The sequence below is a fragment of the Camelus dromedarius genome, chromosome 14, assembly GCF_036321535.1.
Source record: "Camelus dromedarius isolate mCamDro1 chromosome 14, mCamDro1.pat, whole genome shotgun sequence".
Taxonomy (NCBI): Eukaryota; Metazoa; Chordata; class Mammalia; order Artiodactyla; family Camelidae; genus Camelus; species Camelus dromedarius.
Window position 1 is genome coordinate 59,702,962 of NC_087449.1, and position 13,476 is coordinate 59,716,437.

Genomic DNA, 13,476 nt, shown 5'->3' on the forward strand with positions numbered 1-13,476 from the left:
GAGCCTCATGGCCAGTCTGGGAGCATCCAGGGGTGAGAAAAGCCTGCTTGGAAACTCACCCTTGCCTTCTAAAGCCACGCTCCCCAGCCCAAACCCTTTCAAAAATGATTTTCTCAGTTATGTAAAACACCTCTCGGTCTCTGTGTCTTGGAAGGAAAGTCCTGCTAGCTAACTGCCAATTCTAAGCACGGAGAATTAAGGTAAATGTGTTTCATGCTTTACACACAAATGCAGAGTTTGTATGACCACAGGACTTCACAGCTGTGAGCTCAAGAAAGAATAAATTTCTCCTTTATCTTTTTCTTGCAGTTAATGGAAGATTACTCTGAATCTCCGAGGATCTGAAGGTGTTAGAGGTAGAGATGGTCTAGTAAAGATGTAGTTGTAATTAAATATATATATGTATGATTTTCACATTTGTCTCAGCATCTGTTGGACGTGGGCTTATTCCATCCAAATCCGGTCACGTGAGGGGCACTGGGAGTCTGTTTCAGAGATTCTAGGTAAACGGTGGTGAGCAGGGTGAATTAGGGGAAGGCAGGCTGTAGTACCTTCTCTAACCACCTAGAAACACCCCAGCCCTGGGGCCAGTTTGAGTTGTTTCTGAATTCTGCACCTCTAGAGAGAGTATGGGGGCTTGGAAAGGACAAGCATAGAGAGCCATTTCCTGGGGCTCTGCAGCCAGCCCACCTGGCCTTTATGGGGTGCCTGTGGCCTCCCCGTGGGCAGGAAGGAAGATGTCACCAAGGGCACACAGCAGGCCTCCCCGTGTTACACACACACAGGCTTCCCACATTGCCACACTCACAATGCAACCTTCTGGGCTGTGGTTGCAACCTTCTGGTTGCAAGGTTGGTGAGCCCCCGCCCTGCCATGCTCACCAGGTCCTGGCAGCCTTGCATTTTACCCGTGGGTTGCATTTTTGCATCCATATTATTGCCACGGTCCATGGCAGTCCTAACTCCTCCCATGACCAAGACAGAGCTACCTCACAGTCTTATCAAAATCAGGGCTTGTCAGCCTCAAATTCTTGGCACGGGGGTGGGGGGGGGCAGGCAAGCAAATGTTTCAGCTGCAAGAAACTCCCCTGTTCCTGCGTCGTGTTCTAAGACCAAAGCAGGGCCCCAGTTAGACTCAAACCATTTGTGTTTCTGTAGGTTTATTAGTTAGTGATGGAGACAAAGCTGGACCCATACAGAACACACATGCAACTGACACACACATCTGGAGAAAACAACCCACCCCTCCCCTGACTCCCCTGTGCTCAGAGCAGTTCATTCCCAGAGTGGTCCCGTTGTGAGCGGTCTCGGTGGGTCTGCCCCGCCGGGCCCCCGTCTCCTGAGGCAGAGCAGGATAGGGAAATCTTGACCAGTGGTCAACAGAAAACCTAGGACTGGCTCCCCCACACCCCCAGAGAGAGGCCCCGAGGCCACGGAAGCGCCTTATGTATTATAAAGGACACTTTTCTCCCTCACACGCAGTTTTCCCAGGCTCCAGGAATTCCCCAGATACTTTCATCACCAAGAAATTCCAGGAGGTTTTGGAACCAAGCCAGATTTCTGAACATCAGATGACAAGGTGTTTCTAAGGTTAAGGGGGGACTATCATTGCTTCAACATACACCTAGAAGCACCTACTACGTGGAACCTCTGGAGAATGCTGGGCAGGGCAGAGGTCAACATCTGGTCAGGAGCTTGGGAATCGGAAGGCTGGTCCCACCTTGACCTAAATGGACCTCTGCTCCTTCCCTGTGGGTGAGGCTATGGGCCTAGTGTCTCCTGTCCTGCGACCTTATGGCTGTTCCCCTGCACAGTGATAGGCAATCAGACCAAAGCAGGACCATGGGTTCTTCTTCCATCAGGACACACAGGTCAGGAAAGCAGAGGAGATTCATGGAAGTTTCTAGACCACAAAGTGAATTAGGCTCCAAACGGAGGATTTGGGGGTGGGGAGGGGGAGTATTTGGAAGAGTCCTCATGGGTCATGCTGATCGACATGAGAGGCCAGAAGAAATGAGGTCCTTCTTTTTGGGAGGCCAAAGGGAATCAAGTCTGAGAACCGAATGGGTTGCAGGTGAGGCGTGAACACTTCTAGGGAAAAGGCTTCCAAGAGGGGGTTCCATCTGGAACCTTGGGGTTCAAGAGCCTGTCTCAGTCTCCATCACCCAGGCCGATGTTCCTCCCCAGGAGGAGAGGATGGGGGTGGGGCATGGGCTCAGGGCACCATGTTCCACCACTTGAAGGAGAAGGGCTGCCGGCGCACGTTGGTGCCGCAGTGCACCTCCCCGTGCAGCATGTGGTACGAGGTGAAGTCATCGATGAAGGTGCAGTGGAGGCCCAGCGGCTCCAGCAGGGAGCGCACCTTCTCCTCCAGGCAGCAGCGGCCGTTGATGATGGGCCCGAAGGGCTTGGGGATGCCCAGGTGCTTCCCCAGCACCAGCATGTTCACCTGCAGAGAACGGGGAGCAGCACTTCATCATCCACTCGCACCCCAACACTTTCACTATCCCTGGCAGGACCTGGGTTTGTCCTTTAGGCAGCCTTGCAAGTAGCTACTCGCCCCTTCAGGCAGTGGGAGAGGAACTTGGGTTGGTAAGAACCCTAGACAGCTGTGCATTCCCATGGGTGCATCTTCAGAGCTCACAGTGACAACTTATTTCTCTGGCGACTGCCCTCCTTGTGGGTGGATTGTCGGGGCTGCCGTGTCTGTGCTACACAAGCCCCAAACCCCCAGGCTGTAGCTGACAGGACCAGGGTGACCGTCAGACCCAAGCTGGGCCAATCAGGTTCTCTCTCTCCAGTATTTGAAGTTGACATGGTGGAACAGTGGAGTCAATCTCTGCCTGGTCTGTGTCTGTGCTTCTGTGTGGCTGTATTAATATTCATCCCCAGGGACAGAGAAGCAAAGGAAGCCAAAATGGGGGGAGGGGATGAATGACGCAGATCCAGAGACAAGAGATGGTTTCAGGCCCTCCTGATGCCCCAGAGCCCTGCCCTCAGCTTCCATGGTATCTTTATATTAAATCTTCTGCACTGGCTGAAGCCAGCTTGGGTAGTCCTCTATCTCCTGCAATCCAAGAACCTGGACCACTGCACAAGCTCCTGGGGGCACATACATCCCTCCTTAGAGATGCAGGAAGGAAAGGGCGTGATGAGAGGCTTTGCAAGTGGGGAAATCAAAGAGGGCAGGAAGTCAGCCAGAAAGGAGAAGGAAAAATGGGGGGATGAAGCAATGGTGGTGTGGACAGGCTCCCTGCAAGACTCTGACGATGGGCAAGTCTAGTTCCTCTGAGGGATGGAGGTGAGGAAGGGATGGAGGGGGAGGGAAGGAGGGGTGGAGAGGCGAGCTGGGCAACTGACAGCAGTGCTACTCAAAGTGCGGTCCTCAGAGAGCAGCATCAGCGCCTCCTGGGTGCTTTCTTGTTAGAAAGGCGGCAGCATCTCAGGTCCTACCTCAAACCTGCTGGATCAGAACCTCTGAGGTGGGCCCCGACTGTTCCAGGTGTTCCAGAGGCAAGTTCAAGTTTCAGGGGCACCAGAAGTAAAGCCTCTAGGGCTCGATCAAAGGCCACTTCTTCCATGAAGCCCTCTTGGATCTCCAGTGCTACCTCTTAGGCCGAATGTGCTTTGTCTCATCTCTGAACTGCCACATCACTTTATCACACAAAATAGATTGCTGGGACATGCCCTCAGAGAGGTGAAGAGAGTTTCCTCCAACCAGATTTGATTGGACTCTCCATGGGAGCAGGGAGCTGCTTGAAACATCTCCGTATCTCACGCAGGGTACCCTAACATGTGAGGGATGGATGAATAGCTGTGAGCTGGGAAGAAGGGAGCAGAATGGGCATCTGAGTTTCCAGTGGATGCTATGTGCTTTACATGCATGGCCTTATGAAATCTTTTGTTCACTCCATAAATATCAAGAGAATCCGTGGGTGGAGAGAAGGGGCCTTCCCTGATGGCCTCTGAGCAAGACCTTTGCCAACGAGCATTGTGTAGTGACCATGACAGCCAACTAGTCCTTCTGCTGGGCACCATGGGACCTCTGATTCTCCCCAACCAGTCACTGCAATCCCAAACGTGGCAGCGACCAAACGTCTTGTCCTCTGGGCAGCGGAGGCTTGGAGCCTAATTTAATGAAACCTTAAGTCACAAGTGGGAGCCTCACCAAGTCAGGGAAGAAGGCCAGTGCTTTTCTCCTCTCCATCTTGAAGAGCTGGGGGATGTCAATGATGTCACAGTCAGTCAATCCCAGCTCCCTCTTCAGCACCTCCCGGTTCCAGTCAATGCAGCTCTGGGGGAGGAGGGGGGCAGAGTTGGGGAGACGTTGCCAGTGTTCAGGGAGACCCAAAGGATCATGTCTGGTTAAGGATGGGCAGGATGTCCAAGTACCCATGGGCCAACTCTGCACACAAACCCTCTTTGTGCCCCTTCATCAAAATATACCTGCCCCATGTCCCACCCCTCACAGCCCTATCCCCCTACTGGGGCTCAAGTGAGAGTGTTCCAGAGTGTTCCTTCCTTAGTCTCCTCTCTTCTCCAGATCCTTCACTCCTTAGGGGATCCCCTACAGTCTCATGGTTTAAAACACCAGATAATGACAGCTCCCAAATTCCTATCTCCCAAGCGCTTTATAAAGCCCAGCCTCTTTCCTGAGCTCAGACATGTAAGGATAACCACCACTCTGCATCTTTACTTGGATGTCTGGCAGGCACATCAGATGTGACGGGTCCAAAGGCAAATTCTTCATTTCTACCTGCCCCTCTGCCATGTTCTTCAGTTCAGTAAATGGAGCCGCTGCTCGGGCCAAAAGCCTTGGTGTCATTCTCGCTGCCTCCTTTCCTCTCACTCTATATCCGTCATCAGCGAGTCCCATGGGCTCTGCCTCTGAAATATATCCCTGATCTGACCTCTTCCCACCACATCCACTGCTTCCACCTGGAGGAGAGGCATCCCCTCCCACCTGGCTGCCTGCAGCATCTTCCTAACTGGCCTCCTTGCTGCTTCTGCTCTTGCTCACGTGACAGCCGTGACAATGCTCCTCGCAGACTTTCAACTGCGAGAGTGGAATTGACCAAGAGCCCTTGCTGCCCAGCTCCAGCTCCAAAATCTTTTCCGTGTTGGCGTCTGAAGCCACACCTCCCACCGGCTGCTAACTGCCCATGGCTGAGCGCTACATGGACACAAGGGCAGACTGTTTCTGGGAGACGGGACCCCTCTGATGGTTGACAGGCTTGCAGCATCCCCCACAGCTTTGCCAAACCTGACTTAGACTGTATGACAGTATAGGATGCATCCACCCCAGCTTCTGGCCCTGTCCTTCCCTCGGGGCCATCTCTCCCAGCCCCCTCCAGCTCCCTTCCTCTTTCCTTCCTGCAGGTATTGTCCCTAAGGCAACCCTAGTGTGTTTAAACCCCCATCTTCGCATTTGCTTCTTGTAGGGCCCTGTGCTGGATACAGTTTGCTCTTCTGGGCCCACTGTCCCCACTTCTCTCCTCTTTGCCCTGGGAGGCTGACCCTTGGGAATCAGGGACTCCCATACCTTCTGGCTTCCAGTTGGGTCAGCCAATGGGGGCACTGGCCAGAGGTGAGGGGCTGAGAGTGCAGTTGGGGTCTTTGTCCCCACCCCCTCCACCCCCCCACTGCCACGCCCTTCCTTCACTGGGGGTTGCCTGTGAAGTCCCAGCTCTCGTCTTTCAGCCTCTTTCTGTAGTGACCCCTCCAGATTCCAGGAACAACTTCCTCCCCTAATTCCTTCAGGACTAGCGGTGGTGACAGCTCCCCTCTTCCCAACCTAGGGATACAGCACAGTCCCTTGCTGATTTCCTCAAATCTCCCCTGTGCTTTTGGGAATACCCCCTTTATAAACTCTGCTGTCGTTCTCCAGCTTGAAGTGCTGCATGTTTCCTGCTTGGACCTGCTATCACCTTCCCCCACGCCCCACCATGAGAGGTGATATTTTCTCAACACAGCAACAGAGAGATCATTTCAGAGCATAAGTCAGATCAGGTCCCTCCTCTGCTCAAATCTCCCAGTGGCCTCCAATCTCACTCAGAGTCACAACCAAAGTCCCAGTGATACTTTACAAGGCCTTGTGTGACCCCATCTCCCTTCACCCAGCATCGGCCTCTTGGCTCATCCTTAAATACTCCAGGCCCCCAGGGTCATTGTCTGTGCTGTTCCCTCTGCCTGGAATGCTTGTCCTCCTCACGTGCACCTGGCTTACGCCCTCATTTCTCTTGGATCAAAGTCAGGGTTTAGAGGCCCTCTGTCTGGGCCTGTTCCAGCCCGAGCTTTCAAGAACCATGAGCCTCAGACCTCCATTTATATCCCTGGCCCCAGCCACACCCGCCCTCCACTCAAAGCCCACGGCCCTTGTACCTGCACAAACTTGTTGTAGCTGATGAGGTTTCTGTTGGCGAGGACCTGGTTGATGGAGATGGTGTTGACCTGCTGGTTGCCTGTAAAGGAGAGAGAGACATGAAGGGCCGGGCGGGAATAGCACCAGCAGTGAGGGCCACCAGCTCTGGGAAGCAGGCAGGCAGAGGCCAAGTTCACAGGTTCCGGTCTTGCTGAGTCAGCAGCTCCCTGCCGTTTCCGCTTGGCCCCTGCGCACGTCTGGGTGTGTGAGGACAGCCGGGGCAGGTTGCTGCAGTGCTGTGAACTTCAGACCTTCATTCAGGTGCACTGGAGTGGTGATGCCTGTTATGGGAAATGTACAAACACCCCACCCCACACCCCACACCCCCAGGGCACTGGATGATGATCGCTCTTCTTCTGGCTAGTGGTGGGGTGGGGCAGGGGCTGGGTCACCCACCTGCCCATCAGTGCCAGCCCTGATGGACACCGTCGGCCCCTGTCCCTGATCTCCAAGAGGTGACTGCAAGGCAAAGGGGCTCCCTCAGGCCCAGCTCTCCTGCCTGCTTGAGAGGGTGCCTGTGGGGACAGGCAGGGCAGGGAAGGGGAGGTTAATGCCAATGGCTCACAATCCTCACAGCTGTCATTTATTAAGCTCTTACCACGTGAAGGCCCTGAGCTCAGTCCTTTCCATTCAGCACCTTATTTAGGCCTCACAGCAACCCCACAAGGTATGCATCATTACCCCCACTTTGCAGATAAGGAAACTGAGGCTCAGAGAGGTAGGAAGACTTGGCACAGATCTTGCAGCTAGGAAACGGGATGTTTGTGATTCCAACCCAAGCCCAGGGCTCATGAAGGGCTGAAACCTTGACCAAGGGAAAGCGGAGGGCTTGCTGGACCCACCCGATCACGGGCAGGCTTGGCCTCCCCCTCATCCCAGTTGGAGTCAGACAGTTGAGGTCCAGTCCCAGCTCCACTACATTCTTGCAGAGGCCTCTGGGCCAGCGACTTCCCCTCTGTGAGCCTTTCATTCTTGGGTATGAAGCAGAGAGACAGTAATCCTCACAGGCTCTCCTGAGATCCAGTGGGATAATGTGCATGGACCACACAGCTGCGACCCGGCACACGCAGTAGGTGATGACTGAGGTGCGCTGGGTCCCCAGGGTCAGCTCTCCCAGGCAGCGAGGCGGGGATGCATGGCCCGACAGTGTGAATTCCCTCCCCATTCCTCCCAGCTGGGCCTTTGCAAAAACTGCTTAGCTTATTTTTGGTCCTTGTTCACTGTAAACCAGGTGCTTCCAGGAAAGTTGAAGATGGCTTTTCCCTAGCCTGGTGCAGGAAATTTGGGTTTGAGGATTTTTCAGGTTTGGTCTGGGCTCTAAGGAGTCTATTCACGGTCCCTACGGGAGCAATGGAGTTGGGGAAAATTCTATCTCTTCCACTTTACAGCTGGGCTCCGGGGTGATGATTGTGGATGGGGAGTAAGGGGTCATGGGAAGTTATATTTAGGAGCTTCTAAATTCTGTGGAAGCTTTTCTTTCAGTGGTAGTTTTGGTCCAGGGTGGGACTGTTCATGAGCCCAGGCTCCAAGCCCCAATAGATGCTCCATTGATCAATCAGATTTCACTCACAGAACCCAAATTATTAAGATTTCCAAGACAGCGAGGGCAAAGCATTAAACCCCAAGTGCTGGGACCTTCTGAGCAAAGGGCCCAGTCTGACTGAGCTGGTCACATGCCCACGAAGCCGGCCATGTCTCCACTCCGTCCACGCCCACCCCAAGCCCATCCGTCATCAAGGCGCTCCCTGCCAGCTCTGCCCCAGTCCGGAATGGTTGTGGCTGGTGGAGCAAGGGATCTCAAACCTGGGGGGACAGCCCTGCCTTAAAATGTGCCATTCCTTTCTCAAGCCATGATGTGCACTGATCTAGGTGAAGGGGGCGGGAAAGCTGGGATGAGGGACACAGCACTGGTACCCACCAGCAACCCCTTGGAACAGGAGGGCCCTGCCGTGGCCCCACTTCTGCTTTTCCTGGAAGAGTTTGAAGCAGGCGCTAGGGCTGGCCAGGAGCATCCGGAAGCCCTGTGTGGAGAAAGCAGACTTGGCTGAGCTTCCTGGCCTCAGCACAGCTCCCTGGAGCTCATCCCCCAACCCAGAGCTGTCCCCCAAGTCCTTACCTTCCCATCTGGGGCAGGGACAAAACTCAGAAACTCATCCACGTGGCCCACAGTCAACCAGTCCACAAAGAGCTCCACGGGGGGCTGCACCTTCTGCGCGTGGAGGAAGTCCCGAACCACCTGGGTGACCCTGCGACCCCTTGACCTGGGGCCCAAGGGGTTAAAAAAAAGTTGCTTAAGACAAAACAAAATAAAACTATGCAGAAATGGAATGACAAGAGTCCAAGATTTCTGCAATATCTGCCCAAAAAATGCATCGCTTTTGTAATCAAAAAAGACAATAAAAAATATATATTTTAAAATTACACTCAAGGTGAGTTCTCGATGAGGCAGACACAGGACAGGTCAATCACACCAGGTCAATGATGCACCCAGGTCTCACCATCCAGGCACATCCTCAGAACTACCCTGAGACCCCATCCTCACACTCTCCAAGAGACTTATTTCACCCCCATATTCAATCAATGGCTGGGCAGTTCTTCCTTGAGTTTAACTTACATCTCTCTTGCTGCAGCTTCACCTTCCTGCACCTCAGTGGGGAGAGAGGGTGATCTTGTCTCACAGCCCTGGCATTTGATGTTCATGAATTTAAACCCCATTCTTCTTTTGCCTTCTGAAAAAGTATCTAATGGCATGACCCAAACTTCCCCTTTCTGTGAGATCATTTGTCTGTGGGCAGTTTGTCCCCTCTGAAGCTTCTTGATTCATCTGTTATTTGATCACAAGTCTGTTCTAACTGCTTTGCTGAATTTGGTTGACTCTATGTCCTGGTCTATAAATAATCATTAACTATAACCCCTTTTCTTCTCCAGCAGTACCCCTGTGTCACATCTTGAACAAGAGACATCATGTTACGCTCTCTGTGCTACTGCCATTTCACTTTTTGTGTCCTCTATTTCCCTTCTGCTCTCAGGAAAAGAGCTGACATTAGTCATTTACATCATAGTATGAACAAGCATTGATTTAAATGCAATTTATTCCAGGACTGTTGAGACTTAAAGTTTTTCCTTCTGTAACTATTAATCAATAGCAACATCTATTTATTTTCTGAATCAGAAGACCTAAGTCTAGTCGTAACTTTGCATCCTGTGTGAACTTTATCAGGTCACTCACCTTCTCTGGGCCCACTTGTGAAATGAAAGTGTTGGACTGAACGATGTCTGGGTCTGGTCTTCTCAAACTCCCCGAGGTAAGTGTGGACAGTGTCTGAAGAACATCCCACTGCTCCCACCACCACCACCACATCCAGGACTACCTTTTTTCTGGTTCTCTTCCTGCAGTAGAATGGCCCCTCCTCCAGCCACCATCAGCCCCCGCTCCCCCTCAGCCTCCACCCCAAGAACACCTCTCCGTGCTCCTCTCTCACCCAGGCAGGTTGCCCCCAATGAGGATCCTCCCCAGGGGGTACTCCTTCCCATTGGCCACCACTGGGGGGCTGACCTCCAGGTTCCCAAAGGAGTCCAGGCGACTCACAGAGTTGTCTCGTGGCTCCCGAGTCACGTAGCCGAAATCTGGACCCTGTTAGGGGAAACTGAGTCAAGCTGGGGGGTGGAGAGGGCTCACCAGGAAGAGCTTGAACCAACTTGCTGGGCTCTAAGCACCTTAAAGACAGGGTGGGAGTAGCCACCCATTCTTCAGATGGAAATACTGAGTCAAAGATGGGGCTCCAACCTGTTGATATTTCACACATGCTCAGAGATGCATGCCTGCCAAAGTTGGGAAACACACAGCCCTCTAGCCCTGCTGCCGTACGTGATTCTCCATGGTCACTGGGAAATAGCAGAGGTTGCTCCTACACTCCCCATTAGACCTGGAGCCTAAGGCCACAGCCACCCCCTTACCCTCTGCACAGTCTTCCTGCCAAGTCCAGCTCTAGGGCAGGTATCTGGCTGCTCTAGAGTGGCCTGTTCTTGGGGACCAAGAGACTGGTGATGGCCCTAGGAACATCAGTTTTTCAACTCTGGAAAGAGGGAGAACTCCCCAGGACCACCTCTTAGAAGGAATGTAGACAATACTGAGAGCTGGAGGAGAGCGCCTCTCACTTTGGGACCCACTGAGGGCTTGGAGAGACCTTCCAATCTCTATGGCATCAAGGGAATCTCCCCTCTTTCCTCAAGGTGGGGGGTCTGTTAAAACACACTCTTTATTTTATTACCAATAATAACACCAGCTAACTGCGCTATATGCTCCCTCTGTTTGGGCATGGAGAAGCCTCACAAGCACCTGGGAGGCCAGGCTAACATATCGTTATTACTGATGAGGAAACTGAGGCTCAGAGAGGGGAAATCACTCTTGCAAGATCACACAGCATGTGAGTGACAGAGCCACGTTGTTCTGACTCCAAAGCCTATGTTTTTAACAGCTGTACTGTCCCGCCTCCCCCTGGCTAAGGCTGCCAGATTTAGTAAACAAAGAGACAGGAGATGTCCAGTTCAATTTCAATTTCAGATAAATAACAAATATATTTTTAGTATAAGTATATCCCATACAATGTATGAGATATACTTATCCTAAAAAGTTACTCATTGCTTAGCTGAAATTCAAATTGAACTGAGCATCTCCTGTATTTTACCTGGCAACTCTACTCCTGTCCCTAAAGAACACAGTTCCCAATCTGGCCTTCAGGGTAATGTCCCTCAGCCCTCAGGGCTAGGCTGTGGCCGGGACCACTCACCAGGATTCTTTTGTAAGGGAAGTCCTGTAGTTCCCCATTCCTGGGGGAGTCAAAGACCACAGGGAAGGTCTTGTGCGGTGCCTGAATGTAGCCCATCTCCATCTCGTCCTGCAAACATGAGGGACACACGGCTGAAGTTGGTATCCAACAAGAAGCTCACTATTTTGTGCCTGGTCCTGCTCTTTACAAATATTAATTCCATTAGTCTTCATGACACACCCACGTGGAAGCACCATGATTACCCCGTATTACGGATAAGGACAGTGAAGAATAGAGAGGTCTAATTATTTGTCCAAGGGCACACAGCTAACCAGCGGCATAGTCAGGATCTAAAACCAGCCACTCTGGCTCCAGAATCCTGCACTGAATCACCTCGTTGGATGAACCCCAAGCCGAAATAAAAGCTTCTTAGCTTGGCATTCGAGGTCTCCCACGTCAACTCTTGCCCTTCACAGAAACTTGGCCCTGGCCAAAGAGAACACGTCCTTTCGCCTGCCTCCCACCTCTGGGCCTTTGCACACACTGGCACTCTACCAGAACCACCATTCATTGAGTTCCAGCACAGCCCTTACCAGTTCTGTGGCCCTAGACATTTGTCCCCTCTGACAGCTCCTTCTGTACGGGGGTGTTGACAGGTGTTGTCAGGAAGATGAAATGATGCTACACATGGCCTGTAGCAAGTGCTCAATAAATGACACAAATCATTATCCATTCGCCAAATCTGGTCCAGCTCAGATGTCCCCTCCAGGCAGTCTTCCCTGATTCCTCCAGAGAGAGGTGATGCCACCCTCCTCGAGACCTTGCTGGCACTTTGCTGGAACCCTGCTACCTCTTAGATGGTTGGAGTGGGGGCTTTTGTCACACCCATTCACTACGTCAAGGCTTCTCAGCCTCAGCATGACTAACATTTGGGGCCAGATAATTCTGCGTCGTGGGGGCTGTCCTGTGCATTGTAGGCTGTTTAGTAGTGCCCCTGGCCTCTTCCCACTAGAAGCCCGTAGCATCACCACCCTCAGTGTAGCAACCAAAGACGTTTCCAGATATGGCCAAATGTCCCCTGGGGGGACAAAAATCACCTTCCTTTGAGAATCACTGGTTCAGGCTGTTGAGGGCAGGAAGCATGTACCCCACACCCCACCTCTGCCATCCCCTTCAGGTCCCGCCCAGTGCCTCGCCCAGATCCTATGCATGAATGGATGCTGAGTCCAATGTCAACAGTGTGCCTGGCTCTCCATATAGTCGTAGAGAGAGGGAAAGAGCTCTAGTCTAGAATCGGAAAGAGCAGGGCCCTGGGGAGGGTGATCCCAGCCCTGGTCCTCCTGGATATTCCCAGCAGCACCCGCGTTGGGATAGGCCAGCCTCTTCATCCAGGAGAGCGTCCCATGAGGTGCCGCCCAGCGGCTGCAGTACCTGGATCCAGCGGTCATTGCGGTTCTCAGCCTGTGGGCAGATGGTCAGCTTGCAGCCAGCCCTCCTGGCCAGCTCCGCCACCGAATCCACAAAACCCGTGTTGTTCTTCACCCTGCAGACAAGCCAGGGGAGAGTGGCTCAGGACAGAGCCAGGCCAGAGGGGCCACCAGGGTCAGAAGGACACCCAGCACCCCCAGACTCACTGGCACACGTACACCTCCAGGGGTGGCAGGGTGCTGGGCGTCATGATCCAGGGTGCCACGCGAAACACCACGGTGTCAGTGAAGATCGGGGACTGATAGAAGTCCTGCAGGGGGAGACAGGGGGAAAGGGCAGTGGCCTCAGGGTGCAGAGCCTGGGTGATTCAACAGCCACCGAGGTCTTGCCCAAGCTGCTTGCTCCTTAGTTTCTTCCCTTCCTTTCTTTCTTTTTTTAGTTAATGGAGGTGCTGGGGATTGAACCCAGGACCTCCTGATGCTAAGCATGCACTCTACCCCTGAGCTGTACCCACCCGCCTTGCTCCTTAGTTTCTAGACAGGCACCAGCCAGGTGGCCGGGAAGCCTGGGATCTTCCAAGCCAGCAGTTCCCATCTATCCCAGGAATGGGGGCACCTTTTCACCCTCTCTGTCCTGGCCACCCCTACCTCATTGGAGTAGTCCAGCAGGGTGACGTGGAAGGAGATGAGCCCCGAAAAGCCAGCATCGGGGAAGGAGAGCCCCTCCACGAAGAAACGCTCCTCGTCCCCGTGGAAGCGGGGCACCTCATACGACAGCTTGTCCTGGCCCAGCACGTGCCTGTAGGCCTCGCATGAGTCCTCGGGACCTGGGAGGGGACAGAAGGGGTGGCTGTAGCTCC

The 13,476-nt window shown here is 53.2% G+C and overlaps 1 protein-coding gene across 1 annotated transcript in view; it reads right to left on the reverse strand.

Moving 5' to 3' along the window:
• Positions 1 to 1,191: 1,191 nt before the first annotated feature.
• The window catches only part of PADI3 (peptidyl arginine deiminase 3), a 29,565-nt gene continuing 17,280 nt past the window's right edge, over positions 1,192 to 13,476 (reverse strand). Inside the window, exons 7-16 of the mRNA XM_011000909.3 lie at positions 13,265 to 13,443; positions 12,824 to 12,927; positions 12,621 to 12,732; positions 11,211 to 11,318; positions 9,903 to 10,054; positions 8,537 to 8,681; positions 8,339 to 8,441; positions 6,381 to 6,460; positions 4,168 to 4,293; positions 1,192 to 2,448 (exon numbers count right to left, since the gene is read on the reverse strand). Of these exons, the coding sequence (XP_010999211.3) occupies positions 2,215 to 2,448; positions 4,168 to 4,293; positions 6,381 to 6,460; positions 8,339 to 8,441; positions 8,537 to 8,681; positions 9,903 to 10,054; positions 11,211 to 11,318; positions 12,621 to 12,732; positions 12,824 to 12,927; positions 13,265 to 13,443 (1,343 nt within the window). The 3' untranslated portion in view covers positions 1,192 to 2,214. The remainder of the gene's footprint in view (positions 2,449 to 4,167; positions 4,294 to 6,380; positions 6,461 to 8,338; positions 8,442 to 8,536; positions 8,682 to 9,902; positions 10,055 to 11,210; positions 11,319 to 12,620; positions 12,733 to 12,823; positions 12,928 to 13,264; positions 13,444 to 13,476) is intronic.